General features: G+C 50.2%; 2 protein-coding genes across 4 annotated transcripts; both read right to left on the bottom strand.

Annotated features, from left to right (window-relative positions):
* Nucleotides 1-81: 81 nt before the first annotated feature.
* SEPTIN3 (septin 3) lies at nt 82-14,312 on the bottom strand. Of its 3 annotated transcripts, none has more exons than XM_083859248.1 (10): nt 14,211-14,312; nt 8,833-9,024; nt 8,455-8,583; nt 7,645-7,726; nt 7,128-7,265; nt 6,645-6,762; nt 6,106-6,201; nt 5,175-5,274; nt 4,640-4,691; nt 82-3,397 (listed from the first exon to the last, which is right to left on the bottom strand). In XM_083859248.1, the coding sequence occupies exons 2-10, from the start codon at nt 8,993-8,995 to the stop codon at nt 3,262-3,264; spliced, it is 1,014 nt and encodes a 337-aa protein (XP_083715374.1). In that variant the 5' UTR covers nt 8,996-9,024; nt 14,211-14,312; the 3' UTR covers nt 82-3,261. The 3 variants fall into 3 exon arrangements, with proteins under 3 accessions (XP_083715374.1, XP_083715372.1, XP_083715373.1); XM_083859246.1 differs by having other exon boundaries at nt 14,089-14,297; XM_083859247.1 differs by having other exon boundaries at nt 5,175-5,271; nt 14,089-14,297.
* A 6,475-nt stretch (nt 14,313-20,787) lies between these two features.
* SMIM45 (small integral membrane protein 45) lies at nt 20,788-20,994 on the bottom strand (the record flags this gene model as incomplete). Its single annotated transcript, XM_083859112.1, has 1 exon — nt 20,788-20,994. One exon carries the CDS (start codon nt 20,992-20,994, stop codon nt 20,788-20,790), a length of 207 nt encoding a protein of 68 aa, XP_083715238.1.
* Between the last annotated feature and the right edge of the window lie 5,117 nt (nt 20,995-26,111).

Below are 26,111 nucleotides of genomic sequence, written 5' to 3'. Positions count from 1 at the left end.
CGTTCGCGGCCGGCGCGCGCGCGGCGGAAGTGAGAGAGCAGAGAGGCGGAAGGGAGGGGCGCGAGGTTGGTTTAATGCGACTCGGGGCAGTCCGGTAACGAACCCCAGACACCGGTGCCTACAGGGAGCCCTGCTCGCTCCTCTGGCTCTTTCTGCTCATCTGCTCAGTGCCACCACGCCTGGTCGCTGCCTTTGGTGCCTCAGTGGAAGCTGTCCAGGATTTGCCGTGCTTAGCAGAGTTCTTCTGGCGAACGGCTTATCTGGTGAACAGTTTGTAAGGCTCCGAATGCGCTCACTGGGCATCTCTGGTGTAAGGTTGAGACTCTTCCCTTCTGCAATATCACTCAGGGATTTCCCAGGGAAACAGCTGACTGCCTGTGGTCATCCCAGAACTCAGCTGGTGGCGCACGATTCAGCCTTTTCCCGTCTTATCCATTAACAGAGACTTCTTCCCAACAGTAGCTCCCGTTGTCGTGCCAATTGGGACTTTTTATGTATTTGCCATTTGTGGACTTCCTGGTAGGTACATGGGATGTTGGCAGGATATTAGCATGAGCAGATGGCAGTGAGGAGTACCTCAACTTGTTTTTCTCAGCAAACTTTTACAGATCCTTTAGAAGTAGTCTATGATCCAACAAGAAATATCTGTTTACACAAAGAGCAGAGTGTAAAACCCACGTTATTACAAACAAATAAAAATTCCCAAACCTACAGGGCAAAATACACAGCCTTGTCCTTGACATCCACATTAAAGGCAAAGGAAAGTCTCTTCTGTTGCATGGGTCTGCTTTGCTTTCCTTTCCTTAAGCAGAGCAGCATTGTGTCTCTGCCCTAACCCTTGGCTGGGCCCCAAAGTCATAAAGACAACTATTCTGTAGCCCAGGGTGAGCGTGATGGAACGTGGCTTTGTGCTTCAGTGCTGTGAAGAAGCAGAGCCCTGGTGGTGTCTTTGATGAGGTTCACATCTAGATGTCTTTGGGATGAGGAGGGCCAGTTGTGTGGCAGGATAGGTGGCAGTGTGGCGAGACAGTTTCTGCAAGGGTCCATGGTGTGGCTGCTGGCACCAGTGACAAGGCTCCTGTTCCCTACAGGACTGAGGAGGCCAGGTGCAGAGGGAAGGGTGTGCAAGGCTGTGTGCACACACTGCATACAGGAACACTAGGAGCCATGAATGTGGGTGGTGAAAGGACTAGGAAGTGTTAGTACAGCCCTCACATCCTTGTGGTGCTGAGAATGGCGATTTGTGTGGACAGGTGAGAGTGAGGAGAAGTTTTGCTTTGCAGTGACAGCACCAGAGAAAGCCACAAGATGGACATATGCTCCTGATGGTTTTGCTAAGGCTTGGAGAACCCTATTCCCAGCCCAGGCCCCCATACAGCTCCGTCAACCAACATCAAGTTTGACTTGAGTCCTCCTCTGCTGCTCATTTGCTGCCTTCTTCCTCCCTCCAGTGCCAGCCTTTCCAACCCCCATCCCAAGCCCCTCTTCCCCGTCCCTGCACATCCCCGTAGTCGCAGTGCTGCCATTCCAGGCGATGCCATTACACGTGTGTTTAGCGCAGCTAAAGTGTGGCTGGTGACTCTCCTGGAGGGGCCAGCCCCTGCCAGCCACCTGACATGCAGAGACAGGCAAACACTGCCAACCTCAGGATATCTCTGCTCTTCTCTCTCCTTCCTTCTTCCCAGACAGCCCTGACACTTTCAACCTCGCTCAGGGACACCCAGAAAACAGCTGAGCTGACACATCAACTAGACACAAGCATGTAGTCTTCAGGAAAGCTGTGCCTCTTTCTGCTCACAGGTCTTTACCTTCCCTCCCCATCCCCTCCAGGAAAGGTAAAACAACAGCTTGTCAACAGGACACAAAATTACATTGTTAAGAAGGTGTAAGAGCTTGGGAGAGGGAGGAAACATCCTGAAGAAGAGGAATATTCAAGTACTTGGGGAAATGAAGGAGAGACGTAAAGGATAAAGAACAGAGAAAGTGAGACAGAGAAAGAAAGGAGGGAAGCTGTGAGGGCTAAAAGGGAATGAGAACAAAAGCACAGGAGTGGAGGAGGACATGGGACAGTAAGAGAGCAGAGGAACAGCACTGCTGTAGCAAATACAGCCATTTCAATGAGGGGAATGAGGAAGAGGTATCTCTTGTGCCTCCACCCTGGCCCCGTGCTTCTCAATCCATGGCTGTTTGCACTCCTCCAAGATCCTCAAGGTGCTAGGTCAAGTGGAGCTGTCCCTGGGGGACGTCCCAGCAGGGACCCCCTGTGGCATTATTTTCCCTGTGCTCTCACAGCAGAGGGGCCATGTTGTGGGAAAAGGTTTGGCCAGGACCTACTCAGTGCTGGTGGAGAGAGACCACTGCAATGGGGGATTGCAGCAGGCACGTGGGGTGATCCCATGAGTTGGGGTGACCCCAGCACAGACTGGTTTGATCTGCACAGAGTCAAATGCCTGTGACACAAGCATGACTTTTGACCTTAGTGCTGGGCAGGGTAAATGCACCCTCTGCAGCAGGAACACATTTTCCTCTGGGTTTTGCTTCTTTTGGAAAATATATAAATTTTCCTCAAGTACTTTGATGCTTCTCAAATAGATGCTACAGGCCAAGAACTAAATCTGTCTCCTCCCACCAGTCACTTGCTCTGAACCACAAAACATGCCGGTCTTCTCTCATCTACCCTGTTCCAAGCTGTCATTTCCCCTTGGGAAGCCACAGCAAGAAAAGGCGATAAAATGCCAGACCACTATGCCCTCAAACCAACCAGCTGCCTTTACATCCATGGAAGATCCAAGAGAAATCTCTGCCTACATCTCTTGAAACATGCATGCACCGCCTCCACCATTTCTCCCGGAGTTTCTCCTTGCCATGTCTCCAAGTGATAAAAACAGGACCACAGCATGCCCCACACCTCCCCCCTCCAAAATCCATGTCCCTAGAAATACTTCCCTCCCAACACTATCTCCCCCAGGCAAGATACACAGCTGAGACACAGAAACAAGAGAAAGGAAGCTGACAGACAGTCCACTGTGCGAAAAACAAACCGAGAATGAGGACACTCTGGGAAGGATGGGGGAGATGCCCTTGTCCCTCTCTGGCACACGGGGAGGCACATGCACGCCCGCACACACTCACACTTGCATCCTCTCACTCCCACGGAGGATGTGCCACATGCTTCAGAGACAGGCCCATGGTTGAGTAAAGGGTAGCAGGGGTGGGTTGTCTATCCAGAGTCACCAGGTGACCATGGAGGGGGAGGGTCTTTCACAGGTTACTTTCATGGTTTTCCTCTGTCTCGACAGTCATGGGGGGCAGTCCTCCATTGCCATTCAGCCGTTTGGCCCTGTAGGTCTCATAGTGGATGTTGTGGGTGACTTCTTTTAGGTCCTGAAGGTGGGTCCTGCAGGGGACAAAGTGGGTTGGGAAAGAGGATACGAAAGACAGTATCAGTACAGTAAGTATTATTCTTCTGATGATAATTTTATTCCCCAAAATAAATGAAAGATTTTTTCAGTCAGTCAGTTTAGCTAATTATTGTTACCCCACTTTCTGCATGGATAGCATGGGTACCATCATACACAACTGAGAGCAGGAGCATCAGCATTTGAGAACACACAGACAGGCAGGATGCAGGATATGGGCTGAAATTCCTGGCTGTGCTTGCCAGTGCCCTGCCCTTCTTGCACCTGCACCACTGGCCCAGCCACTGGCCATCCTGGTGTGTCAGAGCAGACTGGGACTTATCTGAAACAGTGGTGAGACAAGGAAGCATCAGGAGGTGTATCAGATTCACTGCAGATCATAAGCTGCAGAACTGCTGTGAGCATCATCCCTAACCTCCATAGACAGCCTGGGGGCTTGGATTGTTCTAGGCTTTGAGATGATCATTCGGGTAGGATGTTTTTACTGAAAGACTTTAGAAAAGCACCTCTGCTGCAGAAGTATTACAGAGCAAAAAGAGGAAAGTAGGGTGATGTCAAAGCATTATAGCTGGCCAAATGCCTCAATAGCACCATACCCAGTAGTGGAATGAGCCACAGGGCTTTGGTTTTGAATTGTGTTTCTGTTATTTTCTTGGGTTTTGTGTTGTTTTTATAGGGAAGAGAGGTGACCCAGGATCTACAGCTCTCCTGCAGAATTTGTGCTGAGGCAACTTCATGAAACAGAGTAGAAATAAGACAGGATGATGAAAGTTAATGAAATATGAAGCTTTTCACTTCCGGCCCATATGTTCTGGCACATCCTTCAGCCTGGAATGAAACACAATCTAGGGTGTGGTAGTGACCTCTTTATTACTGACCTGTTGACAGCAGCAAATAAAATTTTTCCAACTTTAATGGGATTTTTAAAAACTCCCTTAATGGGAGTTTTTGCAGCCTTGAGAGGGGTGGTAGTATCCTGCTTTTCTCCAGGCATCCAGCTCATACATGAAAACTAGCACCTACCTGACATAGGTGATCATGTCACTAAGAGAGGCACTAGAGTATCTACCCCTTAACTCAATCCAACCCTACACCACATAAGTTTTCACTGCCTGAAATTTACTTTATTTCCCTTTTAGTAGGGGCTATTTCATTCTGAGTGGATCTCAGGAAGACTCTCAGCTCATCAAGAGTAAACTGGTACTTGACCATGAGCTTACCTGATGACAAAATCTCGAAGTAGGGCAAATTCACAGTGATTGAGGTTTTCCACTGAAAACAAAGCAAGAATTGTTATATTTGATTTTTTCAACAGCCCCTTTGTGGTTATAGAGCATGGGAAAGTCACTGCTATGGGAGCAGGTTCCAAGTGGGTAGAGCTTGCATACTTTAGAAAGGACAGACTGAACAGTCTGAACGCCACACTGTTGAGCATTGAGAAGACATACTAAGAGATGCTGAGCAGTCATACATGAACTTTCATTTGAAAACCAAGGCAACCTCAGGAGCTTAACTTCCCACACCATGGTGTTCAGAGCAGCTCCAGCTTCTGCCAGGTGGTGATAGTGGCACCATATTGACCATGGCAGTTCCCTCCTGGCACAGCTATTTGAGAATTCTCCTTTTGCTCGGTTTCAAGCATTTTGTCATAAATGGGATGGGAAGATAGCCACAGGACATGCTATTTGGACCCTTGTCTATTACTGTGATCTGCAGACAATACTTTCAGCTCCCATAAGCAAGAGGTTTTTTTACCTTCAATGATTCCCCAAGGTGTTTTCCGGCCCAGGACTCTTTTGCCATTCACTTGGTACTCCTTGTCACTGCCCACTACTGCAAAGGGCATGCTTTCCTGCTGGGGAGAGACACATGGTAAGATCCACTGAACCCATTCCAGCGACCAGCACCACCATGGTTCCCCATACACCTTTCCACCTCTCAGCTCAACAAACATAAAGCTTTCTCTGAGGGAAGAGATTCTCCAGAGCAAAACTTCACTGGCTCTCCTTTTCACCCCTCAGTGCTACCCCTAGAATTCTGGACTCCTGCTTTCCAGGTGTCCTCGCACCCCAACAAGCTTGGTGGGTAGCTTGCAGCAGTGCCAAGGGCTCCAGAGCTGGGGCAGAGCTTTTCTGCATTATCTTCAGAATGTATGAGGAGGGGGATGGCCAGAGAAGAAGCACCTTAGCATAACCAAGAGGATCTGTCAGCTCAGAGCTGCTCATATAGATAGTTCAAAGTGAATATTTCTCACCAGATTTTAATTCTTCACAATAGAAAGACAAGACTCAAATAATCCTTCCCCATAAGCCACATGAATGTTCATCAAGTTTAGTGGCTGAAATTGTACTGAGGAAAGCCAGAAATGGAATAAGGGTGTAGCTTTCCTGGAAAGTAGGACAGTAGGTGAGGCTATTGGGGACCCAGATATCTCTAAGCACATGGAGAAACTATCTGTTTCCAGAGCACAGAGTGCAGGAGACTCTGCAATCCACAGTGTTGTGCAGATGTTCATAGGTTTACTCTGCTTTATAGATATCCCTGGAAAGAGACTGCAATTATCACAGGAATGGAGATTAAAAAGCAGTTTATTTCTGATGTGTGATGGCAATGATGCTGAAGTGCAGAACAAAATGTGGTGGCCTCCTCATCCCCCATTCCCCTGCCACAATAGAATGTTTCCTACCCTGATTTTGTCGTTCTCTGTTTTATCTTCCAAGTCTTCATCAAATTCTTTCTGGGGATAAAACTCGATCCCATTTACTTCTAGTTCCTTGCGCACCTAAGCAGAGAGACATTTTGAAGCACAAAGCAGAACAAACCTGAAGAGAAAGCCGTTGGCAAGGCCAGGGAAACACATCTGGGACAACTTTCCAGTGGGCAGAAGCTGGAGGGATTGTCCCAAGGAAGTGCACAGTTAAGTGAGGACACAGGGCAGCAATGATGAGTCGTTCTTCCCAACCTCAGTTACTTGTCTGGCTCTCCAGTTCCCGTGACAGAACATATCACAAGACATCAGAGAGATACACTGATTTCTTCCTTCTCTAACAGATGCCCTCAGAGATATAAACAGATGCATCTTTAGGACTTAGCCATCAATCCTGCATTGGACTCTGTGCACACCCTAGGGACTGCACTGCAATCCCAGGAAAAAGGATCCCACTCATTTCTCCCACCTCCAAGACGGGGCAGGGAAGGATCCCATCCAGAAAAGGAGATACTCACTCTTTGTTTAAATTCAGTCTTCTCCTCCAAGGTCATGGTGTCAGCCTTAGCAATAACTGGGATGATGTTCACTACCTTGCTGAGATGTTTCATGAACTCCAGGTCCAAAGGCCGCAAGCTGCAGCCCAAGAAGGAACAAGATGGAAGGGGTCACTTTTTACCCTCCTCACCTTTCATCCTAATAACTGTCCAAGCATCAGGGTACCAGTGAACCCTCCCTTGTACATACCCTGCTTGCTGCCACCATGTTCTCATCTCCTTCTTCCCATCAATTCTGCCCTCTCCCAAAAAATACAGTGGCATTTCTCCCACTCTTGTAATCTTTGACTCTTTCAAGCCCCACAGCACCCAAAGTTAAGCGAAACAGTGGCCAGCCCTGCTGGCAGGATCTCTGGATCCATGTCAGGGATGCAGCAGTGTAGGGTATACATCTGGCACAGAAGTACCAAGGGCTGGAGGAAGAACAAAGGACTATGTACATACGAGTGACCCGTAGGGGAGATGAAGTAGAGGCAGCAGTGCACGCGTGTGTCTGGAATTCGTTTCTTCCTTGCAATATTCACCTCCTCTTTCAAAAACTTTTCATATTGTTCGTTGATGTATTTCTCAATAGGCTCCCAGCTGTTCAAGTGGGAGAAAGAGATGAATAGATAGGTACAAATTTCCTCGTGTTCTTGCCTACAGTGTTCCCAGCTCTGACAGCAGCAAAGCAGTTTCAGGCATTAAAAAAAAAATCCACCTCAAGCATCTCACCATCAGCACAGATGATTAAGAGTTTCTGTAACTGGGCACAGAAATAAGCACTCACCATGTAATATGTGCATAAACCCAATTACACACACAGACCCATGGTTTCACAGTCCCATGTCCCCATTATCAGGCCCGCTGACTGCAATAAGATCCCAGATGCTTTCAAGGGCCAAGCAGATGACAGTCACTCATATATCATCTTAACTTCAGCCCTTTCTGGGACACAAGGCCTTTACCTTGTAAAACTCACCAGTTCTCATTGTTGATCTGGTCCCCAAATCCTGGTGTGTCAATCACTGTCAGCTTCATTTTGACACCACCTTCTTCAATGACTGGAGGAGAAATTGCAAACAATCATACTCCTCCCTGGAGACCTGCTCTATCATGAAACATGTCTCTGTGTCCCACAAGGAACAAGACAGCTCTGCCCTCATCCCTGCCCAGCAAGCATGACCAGACCAGGCTGTGTCATGCCTCAACAGTTATGAATCTCATTTGCATGTCTGATCCCAAATTTTGGTACTATCTACACAAAAGCCACCTTACACCACTCTGCCATAGGAAAGTGGATTTGTGCTCAGTCTATGGCCCAAAGGTAGTACCTACCTTAACACAACTTCTCGCCTCTAACACAGCATACTGAATCTGAGATGATGCTCCTTACACTGCACCACTGTAGGAGATGTGCTGATGCTTTTTCAGGAGGTGTGCACTACCAGACTTGGGATGGGACCCAACAATGCAACTTGTATAGCTTATTAAATGCAACTGCAAGTGAAAATTACTTACAGCAAGACTTAATCCACAACTGTAAACTAATGTCTTAGGTGATAAAATCTCTAAATATTTTTCTACCCTTCACTTTTGGCTGTGGCATCAGGGGCATTCCAGTTTAAGAAAAGCCTTGTCTGTCTCTGAGGCCATCTAAAATTGTCCTTTAGCTTCCTATGGAGAAAGGGCTGCCTTATACCAAAGAATTATTTGCATAGACTGCTGGAATCTTCTGCAAGACTATGCTGAGGCATCAGTATTGCTTCCACCACAGCAGCCTGGCTCTTACCATGCCCAATGGCTTTGATCTCCACTGTCTTGGGGATTTTCTCCTCCCGGTTCCAGCCTGAAGATTTGCGGCTCACCTGGGATTTGAAGAGGGTGTTTACCAATGTTGACTTTCCCAGTCCACTCTGACCTGAGGATTGCAGAGAGGAATCTTGTGACATTTGCCACAGCCTGGTGATGACAGCAGGCCCAGGGAACAGAGCTGGGCTGGCAAGGGAAGGAGCTGGAGGTGTCTCCTTGCCTTGTGCAGGCTCTGTTTTCCCTCAGAGCAACCTCTGTCTGCTCCCTCATGCCCTCCCCGCAGGGCTCGCTTTCACACCTGGCCTCAGGGGACAGTCCCTAGCCATGGTTCCCAGGTCCTCAGCTGGTCTCTGCCTACCTACAACCATGATGTTGAAGTCGAAACCCGTCTTCATGGTTTTCTTGCGCATCTGCTCAATTATGGTGTCAATACCGATGTAGCCCAGCAAGCTGGTGTTGATGCCCATGGGTTTCATTGGTACAACTGGTTTTTGTCGTGGCTCTGGGACCAGTTCAGACATGGCTGCTTCGTTTTTGCTCTCCACTGGTCCTGCATGGGGACAAAGATTGAAAAATCATCACTGAGGTGGAACAACAGCCTCCCTGCTCACCTGTCACAGGGGCTGAGGACAGCTTTGACCAACCTTTTCAAGGGCTATTGAGGATAACTGAGTGTCAAGATTTTAGTGGTAAGACCCATCATGGAGGAATATCTACTTGAGTTTCCAGCACACTCTTCTGTGTACCACTCCAGACAAGGAAGTGAAGTGGGGTTCATTGAGAATGCAGCGTATTGATGGCTACCTCCAAACAGCAGGAGCAGGGCAGTGAGGCTGGCTGAGCTGATAATCAGGTACCCAAAGCTCCAGAAGTGCCTCCTTATTTTAGTCTCCCAGTTTCCAACAGGATCACCAGTGTTTTGCCCCTCCAAGTTCACCATTAAATTTGCAATGGAACAGACTTTAAAAAATTATGTGTCAAGTCCTGGCATTGAAACAGAGTTTGGGATATACCATGAGGATTTGCAAGCTTGGCCAAGGATGGCTGCATTACTGGCTGTGGTGCACAGGCTGAGTTGCTCAGAGGAAGACAGCGGTGGAAGTGAAAGCATGGCCATAATCTCTGTGCTTGCCTCCCACCCAAAGACCAATGGTTTTTGTCATACTCAAGAAACTAATCATCATGATCAGAAAATTAATTATCTGCATCTTTCCTTCCTCATCTCTGCTTCCTCACTTCTTCCATGTAAGAAAATCAGTTAAAAAGAAAACTCTGAGGACTTTCCAGCCTTCCTGGCCCTTTTTGGGGTGATGGCACACATTGCTAGGGGCAGGCCTCACCCATTTATCTCTGTCTCATTAGTGAGTAGCTCCAACCCACTGGGAGGAAGCAGAGGTTGGGAGAGAACAGGGCATGGAAGAAAAGCTCTAATTGGTGGGGAAGGGAGGCGTGAGGGATGAATCTGGAAAGGAAGATGAAGGGGACAGGAATCAAATACCTTTCATATACAAGCCAGCTGCAAACCAGAGTTTCTCCCACTCTAATTACTTGACTCCCCATGCTTTGTCTCATTAGAGGTTTATTTTTCCAGGACAGACAGAATGCATTTTTGCTTGGTAAGTACTTCATTTGTTTAGGATGCCACTTCAGTTCAAGTATTTCACACTAAATTATCCCCTTCCATCATTTTGGCAGAGTTTTTTCTCCACATATCAGAATCCACTGGCAGCAGAAAAGGACATGAGCAGCCAGGCAGGCAACTGCCATTTGGTGGTGACACATGCCCCTCTTTGCAAGACAAATGACTCAGAAGTCACGAGGCTGGAGACACTGATGGCACCAATCTGGGGTCCCTGTGATAGCTTAGTCAAGCTAGGCAGAGACAGACTGAGAAGAGGTCAGAGAGATTTTGTTCAAGGACAGGGTTAGGCTGCAGCAGGCTCCATGGCTGAATGGGGACCCTGTCGCTCTGGTGCTGACACAAGGGCTGCTCTACACAGTGAAGGTTTTACATTGTTTATAAGCTGTAATATCCCACTATCATGTGCTAAGGAAAGACCTTGTGGAAGTACCACCCTTGGCAGGGGGAAGGGTGCCTCCACCCAGCTCCTTTTCACTGGTTGGGAAGTCTTTTATATTAAAATGGGGATAAGGAGCTTTCCTCTGTGTGAGATGATGGTGGCACAGCTACTCATGTACAGCACTGTGGGTAACATCTAAAGGCTCTTGTGCCACTTCTGTTCCACTTTGCCCACACTGGAGAGGTCAGTGGGAGGATGGCCCCCCTCCTGCTTTTCCCCACTAAGTGAGGGCACTCTGGACTATCATCACCCTCTCCTGAAGCAGTGAACAGCACTCCGGGGGAACCAGAGCACAAGATGGGCCATTGGCTTGAGTCAGACTGGCAATTTGGAGCACCTCACACTGCTGGGAAGCTGCTGGAGGAAGCAGCCTGCCGAGCCAAGTGCTTCTCAGCTGCAATCCTCTCTTACACCCATCACAACTAGTATGTGCCTTTCCTGCTGACGAAGCATCCCCTGAGGCTCCAGCTGTCTTTTTCCAGCTTTATCAACCTGATGTCAGCCCGGAAAGCCCATCTCTCCGGTACAGCACGGAGGGCCAGGCCAGCCAGTTCTCCTGCACCTTGCCCTTCACTTGTCCTCTCCCAGGCTGCCCACAGCACTTGTATCATGGTTGTGTGGCTGTGCCATGTCCCTTATGCTGCTGCTGTGTTCTCCATATACACCCCACACAGCCCTGTTGGGGTCCTACCTAGGGCTAAGAGTGAGAGAAGAGAGAGAAACGGAACATTGAGGGACTTTGGGACGGGGGGCTGTGGCCTCAGTGAGGCACTTGGCTACTGGAGTAAATGGGGGCAATTAAACCCCAACGATGGAAGGGAACAGGCCAAGATAGAAAGAGAGCCCAGCTGAGCAGCTGAATGGGATGGGTGCAGGACATGGGCCATGTGGGCTGTGACCCTTTCACTGCCTGGGTGATAGTTTGTCCTCAGGGAATCTGTTGCCCTCTCCTTTATTCCTTCAACCTCTGCTCTTACATAGGGAGAAGGAAGGAGAGAATTTGCTCAAGGCTCACTAAGAGGTGCATAACTCATCCCTCAGTCTCACCAAGGAAAGCCTTGCCCAGAGCCAGCAGATGTTGCTAACTGCTGTGGAAATCATAATACAAGACCATTCCTTTGCAAGCTTCACTGTTGGAGCCAGGAGCTTGCAGTGACTAGGGCAGATATTTCAGATTCAGGTTCTTAGGCAGTCATAGAAAACCCTGAAGCCTTCTTAAATATATTTCCTGGATTTTACATCAGAATATTCAAGGTGTCGGGGTAAGCCACCTGCCTTTGTCCTCTAGGTCACTTGCCTTCCTCTCTATGTAGGGTTCCTTCCCATACACATTTTGCAGAAATTTTCCCAGGGCTCATCTTTCTGCACATGACTTTTCACCTTTTGCCTCTCACAGCTGAATTCAAGGAGCCAGCTGAGGAACAGCCTGCTGGGGGGTCAGGGTGTGCAAAACTGGGACCAGAGCCACAAGAGGTTCCCTGAGACGTGAAACATGCCTGCCTGCTCACCTGGGAATGGCTTTGTTTTAGCACTAAAGCTAATGCTGCTAGGAAGCCTCCTGAGCACCCTGAGTGGCTGGTCAAGGGGTGTTATTATGTGCCCTGGGCACACCCCATAGGCCTCACAGTTGTCCCCTGTAATGAATGTGCCAGAGGGCACTACAGCCAGTACAGCTGATAATGAACAGAGGGGTAGCCAAGGTTAACCACTTACACTTGCTGTTTGCAAGGCCCCCCTTTTCACTGCTGCTTTGTTCTGTGTGCTGAGAAAAGCCCATTTGAGAGGGCTGGAGCTGGTGATACCCCCCTGCTGCCCAGATCCAGTAGGAGGTGGCCCTGGGCTGGGCTGTTAGGGAATAGCTGGCTCACAGGAGATGCTCTATGTGACTGGACCAAGAGAAGGTGCAGTTTTTGAGGCAGGGACAGGCAGAACCAGAATGAGCACCCAGAGAGGTCCCCATGGTCCCAGCTAGCTCCTGCTTTTGACATCCATTGATCTACCCCAAAACTTCTTCCTGGAAGGCTGGGATATGTGGCCAGCAGCAGACACCACTACTGCAGCTCACCCTTCATGCTCTGATGTTCACAGGAGCTGTGTGGAGACAGGGGTGGCCCTGTAGGTCCCTTAGGGGCTCAGGTAATGGGGAATAGCATCTACTATGTCCTGATAACCCAGATACAGTTGCATCCCCTCCCCCTGCCTTCCCATCCTTTGTCTAGCAAGAGGGAGGGAGAGCTGCAAACAGTGCTCACCACAAACCAGCTTCCAGCAAGGAAAAGCTACTAAACCCCCATGTAACACATGGATGGCCTCGCTGCAGCTCTCCTCTGGTGTAGCACAAGGTTGTTCCTCTGCAGCTGGAGGCAGTGATCCTCACACACATCTCACCCCAGCCCCTTTCATTCATGCAGTCCTGGACCCACAGTCCCATGCCCTGTAGACATGGAACAGGGAGGAGTGATGGGTTCAAAACCTGAAGGTGGCTGGCAGAAGCAGGCCAGGTGGTGATGCCAGGTTCCTAGGAAAGAAAGCAAGCTGCTGCTTCAGTAGTACAGCCTCCCTGGAGCTCACAGGCATCAGGACCTGCTCCTTGCTTGAGATCTGCAGAGGTGCTGCACTGAGCATCTCTCCCCTGAAAAAATACCTTTCCCTCCTCAGTTCCCATGATGACCCCAGGGCATTTCTTTCAGCTGTGTACAGCAATGGCTGAGCCCTGCTGAATGTACTGCCTGACCTCAGGGTACAGAACAAAACCATTCTTCTTACCAGATCTTTTTGCCTGGCTTGAAGATCATCCCAGTCCTCTGGGCTGCCAAAGCCTTCCTGACAGCAACCTTTCTTCCCCTCAGCACCCTTCAAAGGGCCTTGGGCAAGAGCCCAGCTGCAGTGAAATCTAGGGCAGCATGTGGTGAAGCCTCTCTGGAGATGCAGAAGCTCCAGTGAAGGAGCTGGGAACATCCCCAGCCCAGCCACCACAGCCCCAGCCTTGTGCTTGGTGCTGCTCTCCAGCCTTACGATCCTTGTCCCATGTCCCAGTTCACCCCCTGGGTGGTACAGCTGTATCACAAGGTGAGAAGATGCTGAGCACCCCTGGACCAGGGTATCCACATCACCACAGCTGCCTGTGCCCCTGCCCACATGCCTGCTGGCTCCGGTGCAGAGGCCCAAGGAGAGCAATAGGACACCCCCACTGCCTGTCATTGGCAAGGGACAAGCCAGGTGCCGAGGAGTTTGTGGGCACTCCCCAGCTGGATTATCCCTTCCTTTTAAAGTGGTGCCTGACACTAGCTACTCCCCATCAGCACCACAACCACCTCTGCTCTTTCTCCTTCATACAAGACTGCTGCCACCAAAAAGAAAAAAACAGAGGAAAGACGAAGCCAGGACCGATTTCCCCCCCTGCCCTCCGGCGTTCTCCCTCCCCCATGCCCAGAGCTGGGCAGCGTGGGGCCACGTCGGAGGATGCCTGCGCAAAAAGCCCCAGCGGTGTCCCTCTGGCGTTGCCCAGCCCTGCCAAGCCCGGAGCATCCTACCTTTGAACATGAAGCTTCCTTTGTCTCCGAATCCTCTCCCAAGGGGATGGGTCTCCCCCCACTTTTCTAGCCTGACGCTGAAGAAGCAGCACGGTGGGCTACAAGGCTCCACTTGCTTTTACCTTTGTCTTCCCTGTGTCCTCTTCTCCCCCCTCTCCCCTTCCTTCTCCAGTGACTATTTCAGCAGAGCGGGGATGCTGGAGCTGCTCCTGCTGCCATCGTCATGTGACCTGAATATTAAACATCTCTGCAAAATCTCCCCTTGCGCACCCTCCCTCGGCTCCATCCCAGGCCCCCGCCAGCCTCCCGGACTTGCGGGGGGAGCACGGCCTCGGCGTTGGGGTGGCCGCTGCCGATGGGGCCCCCGTGGCCCGGAGGGGCCCTCATTGCGCACCCCCACCCCACAGGCCTTTTCTCGCCCTTTTCCCTCCCAATTCCCCAGCCTTTTCAGCATCTCTGCTTGTTTAGGGAGGGGCATATTTAACCCTTCACAGCTTAGTTCCGGCGGGGCTGACAAAGGGTACTCTTTTGCCCCTAGGTATTTCTTGGGATCAAGGGATGGCAAAATCTCCTTCTGCTTTCCCAAAGGGAGGAAATTGGAAATGTCTTGGTTCATCAAAAGCGATTTGCCCTTCAGCTTTGCCTGCGGAGGTGTGAGAAATCTTTTCTCCTCCAGCACCATGATTCCTGGCTGTCAGCCCAAGGTGCAGAGGCAAGAGCCAGCGCTGTCCCCTCTGTTCATGTGTGCGTACAAACGTGTGCGGGTGTGTGCACGTGTGTCTGTGTGCCTGTGTGCGGGACAGCTCCTCCCACCTGGGCCATATTGGGGTACACGGGTCACATCCCCGTGTGCCCTGCCAAACACCTCCATGTGTCCTGTGGATGTGCCCGTGCCTGGAGAGTGTGGATGCCTCTGGCTGCTTGCATCTTTGGATGGGGATGCCCGTTCCCTGCTTTGCATTTCCTTCTACATTTGTGAGCCCTGGCCCAAACAGGCACTGTGTCCCTGTCATGCTGTGCAGGGGCACCGACATCTGGGAATGCTCTGACCATCCAGTCAGTGGAATGACAGAAGTACCATGTGTTCCTCCACCACAAAACAATCCCCCTGGGTGGAGGCCAGGCTGTAGGATACCTGGCAGACCTGGCAACAGTTTGGGGTTCCTCTTTTTGCAGTGCTCTGGGATGTTGCCCTGATTTTTCAGCCTTCTGATGTTTTTGTTCTTGGACTGGAGAGTTCTCACACATTGTAACATAAACAAAGTAGATTGTTTTCACATTCCTCTCTGTGATAGATTTTTTGCTTAGCCAGTGGGGTTGGAGAGGTGTTAACCTTGTTCCCCCAATCGCTAGTCAAAGTCCAAACCCTATTTAAACCCCAAACCAAAATAAACTTTCTTTTTCTCTTCTCACTTCTCAACTTGACGGGTGAGTGTAGTTTTTTGTGTCCTTCTAGCGACACTGGGACAAAAAGAAAAGTGCACCCACTGCAGGTTACAGGAACATTTAGAAGTAATTGTCAGCACTTATCCCAAGCTAGGCTGAGCAGTGGACAGGCTGTTTTCTGACAGACAGACAGATAGGCAGGCATTCCAGCACCCAGAAAATCTCTTGACATCTCCCTGCTGGGCGCCAGGCTCACAAACACGCGGGCTGTCCTCCCACCAGCTGTTGCCTACCCATGACTCTGATGTGGGTCAAGAGGAAATCACTCCAAGAGAAGGAAGCCCCCATCCTCCCTCTCACCACCCTATCTCTCCTGAAGGGTGCTGCCCATGCTGGGCTCCATGTCATCACCAAGAGACCACTTGGTGCCTCCCTCCCCCTGCCCAGCCCGTCAGCAGAGACCCACCTGAGCGTGGTGGGGCGCAGGACACCCCCATCTTCGCCACCAGGGTGGCTTCGGCCCTGTCAGAGCTGCCGCGTTGCTGGGGCCCCGGGGCCACCACCAGCCGGGGCCAAGGCGGGATTGGCGTGACGGGGCCCGGGCCCCACGGCCGCTGCCAGGGGAGCCTCCCGCCGCCCCGGCGCAGGGTGATCGAGAGGCTGCTCCGCTTCGGGGAGGCAGCAACGCCGAGGGGGCTGTCCCGGCGCCCTGAGGGGCCCGGGGTGCGGCTGGGGCTCCCTGGGGCGGACAGGCAGCTGCGGTGACGGGCCATATCCTCCTCCATGGCGGGCGGCAGGCGGCTGGAAGCAGAGGTGTGAGGGCAGGGGCTGCCAGGCTGTCCCTGCTGTCGGGGCTGTGGTGTCTCGGGGTGCAGAGCTCCCTGGGGCTGCTGTCATTCTCATGCTTAAGCTCCCACTTCCAGCCCTGTCCGGCCAGCCGCCTCCAGCCGGGACAATGGGGCCCTTGTGGCCTGCATGACTGGCTCCCACGCTGAGTGTCATGGCCACTCCTGCCCCTGCCCAGCACCTTCCCGACCTCTGCCACCAGCAGCCCCACAGCATGGGCAGCTCCACAGCATGACCCCTGCCCTGCTCCCGTGCCAGCAGGTAGAGGAGTGATGAAGACCTGCCAGGTCAGGCCTGTGCTGCCTGCTGCCAAGGACACTGGGTGTGATTTAAAATTTAAAAAAAAAAAAAAAAAAAAAAAAAAAAAAAAAAAAAAAAAAAAAAAAAAAAAAAAAAAAAAAAATTTGAATTTTTGAAATGTTTTCCCTTCCTCTCTTAGTTCTTTTTACCTCAAATGCCATATTCCATTGCAACAATTTATATCCCTCTGCACAAGTTCAGTGGTCACTTGTTGGGTGTTTGTCCAAGTTGATGCTTCATTCCCTTATTCTGACTTTCTTTTGATTCTTCATTATCATTATTATGATTATTTCTTAAGTCTGCCAACTTTGTGGCATTTTCAGGGTCAAGAGGGATTCAGCTTGCCACTCTACACCTTCCTCACTGTAAGAGACTTTGAAGGGCAATACAGTAAATAAGGAGGGAAAGAGAAAGGTGTTTTGGTGGGATGGGATGAGAATAAGAATGATTTGGTGGGCAAGTGGGAGCAAAGAGAAGGAGAGACAGGCACCCACAGCATGGCAGAGACAATGGTTGCATGACTTCAGGTGACCAGGCCTGAGGGAAGTGGAAGAGGAATCACCATCCAATTACCCATATCAAGCCATTGGGAATGCTGATAAAAGGCAGAGGTCAGGACAGTGTGAATTCTCTGCTTCCTTAAGGGCAAAGAGACTGAAAAATGAAAACATGAAAAAACCCCAACCTGATACTGTGTAGTATTACACAGCACAGAGAAGTATCTTCTCTGATTTTTATGCCATTCAATTCAATATCTGTGACTATTTCCTTCTCCCCCGAGGTCTTTCTGACTGCACAGATCCCACAGACGAGAAACAATCTCAGTTTTCAGGCAGTGTTTGCCTTTGGCTTAATTATTCTCAAATAGCCTGGCAGTGTAGCTGGCACAAGAGCCAGGCTGGTGGAGACCTACCTTGTTGGAAAGGAAACCTCACTGCAGACTGCTCCTTGCTGCCTGCCCAGAGCTAGAGGGAGGCACCTCCCAAGGGGAATAACAGGAAAATAAAGCATTGACCATGCAGTTTGTTACACACTTCCACTGGGGAAGTCTTTAACACTGCTGACAATAAAGTCTTAATGCTGATTGTGGCAGGACTAAACAGCACGAAACATAAGCCAGATGGCATGAACAATTAGTTTCTCTCTAATCTAGCCCTCACCTGGTTGCTGACTTATTTTGCTCAGTTTCTGCATTGAGTCATGGGCAGAGGGGAGGTCAAAACAGGCACAACAGCATGCAGAGTAAGACACAGGGGAGGGGAGAGGGGACCCCGTGAGTGCAGGCTCCCCTTCCCACAGGGATAGTTTAACTTTTTTCTGATCACTCCAAGCCCCTCACCTCCAGTGGAGAGGTTTTTATGCTACACCACAGCTCAGCTGTGTTCATTCACAGGGCAGTCCCACTTATCAGGGAGTCAAGGTGATGAAGCAAGTTTCCAAGTTGGTGTTCAGAGGTATGGCTGTGATGTGCCAGAGGGCAGGGAATGTGAGCCATGCAGGCGAGGGTGGCACATCAGACCATGCAACTCAGCCCATTGTCATTTCCATTTCCCAGCTCCAAGTCAAGAAAATATATCCGTTTCAGACTCCACCTGCTCTTTGAGTCTTTGCTTCCCAGGGCAAGTGTAACTTTGGACATAGCAGTAATCCCATTCACTGCATTTCCCTGCTGAATGATACTCCCCAATTAGGGTACTTGCATCACGGTCTCTGTTACTTGGCTGGATGAAAGGACTCTTGACTTGTCCTCTGTCTGAAACAGAGCCAGAAAGCTCCTGACAGTGTGCTTGGTTTTGGTATGGAAAGAGATGGCAATACAGTTGCAGTCTGGTAGATGAAATGTCCCAGAAAGAACCAGGATATTTGCAGGATGTCTTGATCCATTCCTTAAGAGCTAAAAATTAACTTCCATCCCCAGAGAATTACCAACTTTCAGGCTGCACCTGTGCTTTGAGCCTTTGCTTGCCAGGGCAAGCAAAAATTTGGGCACAAGAGTAATCCCGCTGACTGCATTTCCCTGCATAAATCACTTGCAACAGCACAATGAACTCTCCCTCTTTCTTTGGGAATGGAGGAGAAAACTTCCTGCTCCCAGGTTCCCAGGTGAGCCTTAGTGACACAAGCCAGGAGCTGTGGCAGATTTTCACAGCTGGCCTCAGGAACCCCTGCTGCTGGAAAGGAGCCACTGGGGACTAGAGCACAGAGCCATAACAATGAAAGGACACTGGAGATGTGGGTTGCCAATATACTGGCTGGCCCAGGTGATGGTACAGGATGCACAGACGTGCACACAGGATGGTGGTACCAGCTAACATACCTGGGATATGCACGAGTGGGGCACACAGTATCCCTCTCTGTCCAGAGCATTCACAGGTAGCACCATTGCACCCATGTGCCTGTAAAGAGTGGATCTTGGGGTGGGAGGAGAGGAGACACAACCTCCTGCCACAGGCTTCTTGCTCTCTCAAACCTCCCTGTACACACTAGGCATTGCACTGGCCTGCAGGGAGAGAGAGGATGGGAGTATCCCTCTCAGCCCTAGTGTCACAGCTTCATACAGGACTTTGGTGGCCGGTCATCCCCGCGACAGTGCAGAAAGTCTATAAACATGGGATTTTGTGCCAGACCCACATTATACAACTTGGGTCCAGAAAGCAAAGGTGGTACAATGGGCCCATTTAGATGGCAGGCTCAATGTTCCTTCTCAGAGACATGGAGGAAAAAAGGGCTGAGGCATGCTTCACAGCTTTTATTGGAAAACAGTTAAGGAAGAGCCTATCCAAGCTGTAGGGCTCTGCAGTGCAGGGGACTGAACAAGTGCAAGTTGTTTCACAGGCTATACCATCTCCCTCTATGACAGAGGGTCAGGCAGATCTGGAGCAGCTCATATGGTAAGTCTGGCAGCACCCCTTCATGGAGAGCTGTAGAACATTCTCACCTTGACACAGGACTTGTGTGGGAAACAGATTTGTAGAGAATTCTCAAAGCCTGACAGAAGGCACACATAGTATGTATCTGTATGCAAACCTTGAGATAAGAAGTGCTGACTTGGAAATGCCATGAAATAGGACAGACATTGTTGAGAGAGAAATGGAACTGGAAACAAGTTTCAAATGATGGCCTTGCAAATAAGACTACATACTTTGGAGAAATAGAACTATGAAAGGTGCATTGTAGTAGGACCCACGAGGGATGATTTTAGATGATTGGCTTTAAGGCATCAACAGCATTGTGTGGCAAAAGCTGATAGGCCAAGAAACGCTTATAATGCATTGTAATTAGGAAATAGTTGGCTTCTGATTGTGATGGCATGAACTGTAACATCTATATTGTCACACCCTTCACATGAGACTGAAAATGGAATAAAAGTTTTTAAAACGCCTCTCAGTTGCCTCATCTCTGGGTCAGAAAAGGGTATAAGTTGACAGACTTGAACAAACCTCTTTAATAAAGACCTTTAATTTGAATGTGGTGCATCTGGGATGGATGGATGGATGGATGGATGGATGGATGGATGGATGGATGGATATTTTCCATCTCTCAAACAGAAACAGAAGCATTGTGCATTTAGCAAGGATAAAGACATTCAGTCTCCGAGGCTCATTGAGCCCTTGGTCTCTCTGCACAGAGCTTTGGCAAGCTCACCATCCTAGCACCAAGAGTGAGTGCTCGAAAGAGCTCAGCTGAAGCAACAGTGAGCTTGTACAAATACAATTTGTATTGAGACCCCATTTATTTTCCCCAAAATACCCCTTGGAATTAGACAGACTGTGTTAGATTTAACCAGAGAATAGGAGTACAAGGTTCTGTATCCTTTTGCAAAAGCTGGTACCTCTCCTACTGAAGGTCCTGTCAAGATGCCAGGCAGCTCAAACTCAGGTGATTAATAAGGAATATTTCATTTGAGTGGTTCATCAGTCTTGGCCATGGGAAGGAGCAGAAGTCCTTGGCTAGCTGAAGAGCTGTGAGCACATGGGAAGCCCCAGCCACACAAATCTTGAAGAAGCAAAGGGGCAGAATGGTGAGTGATGAGTACAACACCCAGATCAGCACAGAGCAAAGTGATGACCAGCCCCACTTGTGCCAGGGCAGGACTGCCATCCCTAGTGAGGCTTGTGGTCTGCTGCCTACCCAGGAGAGATTCCTCTGGCTGTGATGGGCAGCTTGTCAAACTTCAGGCACCCCAAAGGCCAGGTTGTCCCGAATCATCAGTGTCTTCCGAAGGTCTCGCTCCATGATTGGCCTCTGTGTTCGCCACTTATGGGCTTCCTGGAGTCCTGGTTCAAAGTAGTAAATGCAAGCTCCAAAGCCCACCAGGATGAGAATAGAGATCACCAGATACACGGGCACAAACCAATCCAAGAAGTGGGGCATGGCTGCCAGAAAAAAGGAGAGAAAGCTCATGAAGTAGGAGCACCCAAAACACACCTCCACCAAGACTGATCACAAGACATCTGCCTCATCAGCAGTGCCCAGTCTCTCCTCACAGCCCTGCTGCACCTAGTGTTCATGCTTGGTTGCACATGAAGGCACTTGATCCACTGGGAGAGGTCAGGGCATTTGGGGTGACTCCTGAGACCCCTGCACTGAGTGTCAGTCCTGCTCCCTCCCTACAGAGGGAGTTGAGCTTGCTTGCCCCCAGCCCTGCTGCCAGTGATTAAAGGTAGGCAGTGGGTAAATATAGCTGCTTCCCACCTCCTGCTTGAGTGAAAATCTGCTTCCCCTGACACTCCACCACCCCTCTGAATTCACATTCTGAGCTGGTCTGGATCAGGACTGAGCCCTCCCTTTCTGCACCTCTGTTTCATGTCCTGCTTTGCCAGGGCTCAGAGTCTTTGGTTCAGCACCAGTCTGTGAGCAGACCTGAGATCCCTCCACCACATCAGCCACTGTGCAGTGGGGGGAGGACACTCACCAGGAACAGCCAATCTCGCCTTGCCAAGAACCCCTGGCCAGCTGGGTACAAAATGAGTCCAGAGCAGCGTTGCCTTGGGGAACACAAAACAACACCACACTGTGGGATTGCTGCTGGCCCGTGCTAAAAATGGGTGAGCAGGAAGGAGCAAACATTTCCTTGTCCAGATCTCAGGGCTGAAAATTTCTGGAGGGGTAGACAAACGGGGTCCCAGTCTCATAACCTGCTGGTGCCCTGGCACACTCCCCACCATTATGGCCCTGCTGATGCCATTAGGGCATGCACCCTAACTTAGGGCCATTTAAATCTGTAATGCCATCACATTTGAGCCCATCTCTTATCACCATCCTTTGGGAAGGAGAGAGCAACCCACATTGGAACCCACAAAGGTGCTCAACCTGTTCAACTCTGCTGTTTGCTCTGCACCAAAATGCCAGCCAAGGTATGGATCATGCAGGGACAGAAAAGAGGATCAAAAAGCATCTCCCACAAAAAGATGGGAGATGCTACAACTTTACCAGGCACCAGATCTTCTGGGTTTTGCACTGTGAATGTGCTGCTTGTTAAAGGGTTTGGTGGATTAAACCTGGGACCCTTATGCTTGGGAAAGCACAGTTGATGCCAGACTCAGGCACAAAAACTCAGTCCTGAAAGGAGGCTCTCTGTAACCCCTTGGTAGGATTGATGAAATGCCCATTGACTTCACTAGGGACAGAGTGAGGGGAGACCTGCATCCACATCAAACTCCTGCTTTTCCAGACAGATGAAAGCTGTTGTGTCTGAGTGTCACCCAAGCCATCCCTCTGCAATAACCATATATTCCCAAATCCCTTGCACAGAATGGGTTAAGAGGAGGCTGGGGAGAGCTCTGAGCATTTCCATCCTCTTACAGAGGGCCTGTAAGTTTTTTGTCACAGGGTAAGATCTGAAACAAGCTGCAATTCTTATTACCATAAGCAAGAAACTGCAGAAAATGTCTGATTTCCTCCTACTTATTGGCATGGATCTGATCTAGGCACTGTTGGTGCCTCTTTGTGGCTGCCTGTGCCTTCCTCAGGTGAGCAAAGGTCAGGTCAGCTTTCCTGCTGAGGAAAGCTCCCACCATAACTTGGATCAACATCATGGAGGTGTTGTGAGGAGCTGTGGAGCTTCTCTTAATGCACCTTAAGGGATCATGTAAGGAATTAGGCATGAACCCCTTCCACAACAGGAGTTGTGTCTGAACTCTGGCCCAGAAACCCCTCAGCACAGCTTTCCTACCTGCTCTGCAAAAGTTGCTCTTTTTGCACCCCCTGCACCCCCCAGCTGCAGCTGCAGACATCCTAGGGAGCTCAGGCTGCTGCAAAGCCCTTTTTCAGAGGTGTCTCAGCAGCTGGTATCTGTCCCTGGCTGGCAACAGCAATGGGCAGGGTTTGGGACACTGTGAAGGTGAGTTCAGCTTGGACCTCCTGGGCCGACGGGAGGAAAGCCAATAACCTTTGGCTTTCCAATTTGTGTGAGTAAAACTGCCATCCAAAAAAGCACTGCAATAAAAAGCAGCCTTATATACTTCCCAATTCATCCCTCCTCCATCACTAGTAGAACCAGCATTTCCTAGCTTCTCATCAGCAACCTATTCTTCAGTCTACTTGCTATGCAGCCCTATCCCCGTGCTGTGTCCCCGTGGTGCTCACCCATCCCCACCCCCTCAACGAAGGGTCCTCATCATGGCCAAGCCAAGTGCTGGGTGAAGAGTCAGAGCCCCCCCTCCAGCCTCTGCAGAGCTGGCCTGGAGAAGCAACTTGCTTTTGTCAGGCAAGTGAGCAGATTTTGGCTGCAAATACTGAAAAAAGGGAGTTTCATTTAAAGATGTCACCTTTCTGGAGCAGTTCTGCAGATATTAAATGTGCCTTAACCTTGCTGGACCAGTTGATATTCAGCACCTCATTTTGCAGTGGGACATCCATGTCCCCCCAAAGACACAAAGAGTCCTTGGTCTTCCATCCAAAAGTGTGTCTCATATAGATAAGCTGTTTGACCCCTTTTAAACCCATGCTACACCTCACTCCAGCCTCTTGCCTTCAATATTACCATGGATCCCTTATGCCACATCCCACTGCCCCCCAGGTGCCGTGGGTACACTTGTGACAGGAGCCCCAGGGGGCACGTCGCAAGTGGCAGGGCAGAAACTGCCTGGGGGAGGCTGGGAGCAGCATGCCTGAACACAGGAGAATTTGGGTACAGAACCCTCCTGTGTGCATGGCCAGGAGCACAAACTGGGTTGTGGCGTTACAAGCCGTGGGTTCACCTCGAGGGACCGTAGGAGTTTCCCCCAGACCTGGGCACCCTGGGGCAGGCTGCAGCTTGGGGCACGGAGCTGCTGATGACTGGGGACCCAGACATGACCTCGCTCCCATGCACAGCATCCCCAACAAGCACCGCTACCTGCCCTGACTGACGCCTGCCACCTACCTTCTTCCACGGGTGCAGGGCTACGGGATGAGACTGCTCCCTCCGGCACCTGCCAGGTCCTAGCCGGAATGAGTCAGGCTCCTTTCCCGGCCGGGGAGAAGGGACCTCGCGCCAGGAGAGCTGGGCGACGGCAGGAGGCGACAGGGGCGGGAGGCAGGCAGGGTGGGAGAGATGGCAGGAGCAGCCGCGGCGAGCGGGGGAAGGACAGGCAGCCAGCAGCGGGATTCCCGGGGGCTTCCCCCACCGCCTCCCTGACAGTATCAGCCCCGCTGCAGCCTCCCCGGGGGACCCCACCGCCGACCTTCCCTCACACACGCAATGACGACTGTCTGCAACCGACTGCATCCTGGCGCGGGGAGGAGGGGGCATTTTTTTAGCAGCGGTCGCTATGGCAACGAGCCTCCCCAGCTCACCCGCACATGGTACCCGGGTCAGAGCCGGGGGGAGCTGGCCGCGGGATGCTCTCCCTCCTCCCGCATCATCCGCAGCCGGCTGCAGCCCGGAGGAGCAGAAATGCTGGGGCAGACGTGTGTGAGCTCGAGCTGATGGAAATAGACAGAATGTTCAGGCTCCACAGATTTACTGGCGTGCGCAGCCCAGGGACTGGGGGCTAGTGGTTTTTCATCAGAGGGTGGGAGGCAGAGAGAGAGAGGAGAGTGGAAGAGGCAAGGGGGTTAGTACTCTCTTCGGGGCTTTTATGTAAAATTAAAACAATCAACACTTTCACTAAAAGAATCTTCCATAGGGAGGAAACAGAAACAGAACGGAAACAGAAAAACAATGCTGTCTGAAGTACTATTCTTGCTTTCAATGAAATACCTTTTTCCTGAATTCATGCCTAGTTCTGTCATTGCTACTGCTGACAAGAGATGTTTTATTAAAACATTTTCAGCTTTACAGCAGCACAAAAATTGGGACATGCAAACTAGTTTGGGGTTTTTTCATATTGGAGAGGTTTTGTTGTTTGGTTTGTTGGGGTTTTTTTTACAAAGGGAAATTTTCACCATAGTCCAAAAATGGTTTAACACAAAAAAGTTTTAGCAAAATCAAACAACTGTCTCCAGCCCAAAGAACTGCCTACTCTCCTGCTTGTGCTGTCCAGTTCTACCCACTTAGTTTTTGACACTTACAGCCCTGCAGATGTGCCACAGTGGGTTATTGTAAAGGTTTTCAGGTTAATAGTATCCACTGAAATATAGTGGCCCAAATTTGTGTCTGCTACACTCCAGGAGCTGTGAGATTTGAGGTCTTACTTCACAGTAGGTTGTGTTTCAGGCACAAATTAGTTCATCCTCTCTCCAAGCCAACCTGTGGATGGTGACAGAGCCTGTGTGTGCTTGTCAGTTCCAAGGGCAATGCACGTAAGGGTCTGTCACCTGGTCTCTGCCAGGGTTTCATCCACCACTGCAGAGACAAGGCTATGATGGAGCTGTCAGAGCTAACTGGTATGCTCTGTGATTTCCTCTTCATCCTCTTTTGGTCCTCCTTAGCCTCGCTTCTTCTTGATGTAACTTCATAACAGCTTAGAAGCATTGAGTATAGGCCTTGCAAGCCCTCCATACCTAGTAGGATACCTGCATGGAGGATCATATCCATTAGGTTTAGCTAACTGCTTCTTGGTTTGCCCCGGTAAGATGGGCACTCCAGATGGTTGCCAGAGTGAAGCCTACAATTGTGCCTTAATTTTAACCTCAGTCAAGTTCAGGCATGACACCTTGACAATCAGCCCAATAACTACTTCACTAATCCCACTGCAGGGAGTGGAAAACACAAGCCCCACGGTTTTGACCATAATGGGAGAGAAACCTGTAGCTTGGAGAAAAATATTTTTAAAAATAACTTTGGAAGGATATTGTTTATTGCATTCTCAGAGCAAGCCTTAAGAGCAGGCAAAGCCAGTCCATTTGAGAGGGCAAAAGGAAAATCCCTTTCCAGGTGTACAAAGAAAATGAGAGGGAGATCAGTGATTGCTGGCACAAGGTAGAAGACTATTCATTTATCCAGATGACTGGTCGGTGGTGAAGCTGCAGGTACTCAGTGGAGCCTGACAAACCAGGCATCCTCATGCCACAAAGCGTAAGCTCTTCCCATTGTCCCTAGCCAACTGTCCCAACTCTCTCTTCTA

Source organism: Zosterops lateralis (genome assembly GCF_965231275.1).
Source record: "Zosterops lateralis genome assembly, chromosome: 4".
In the NCBI taxonomy this organism is placed as follows: domain Eukaryota; kingdom Metazoa; phylum Chordata; class Aves; order Passeriformes; family Zosteropidae; genus Zosterops; species Zosterops lateralis.
This window is presented reverse-complemented; position numbering and strand designations above follow the sequence as displayed.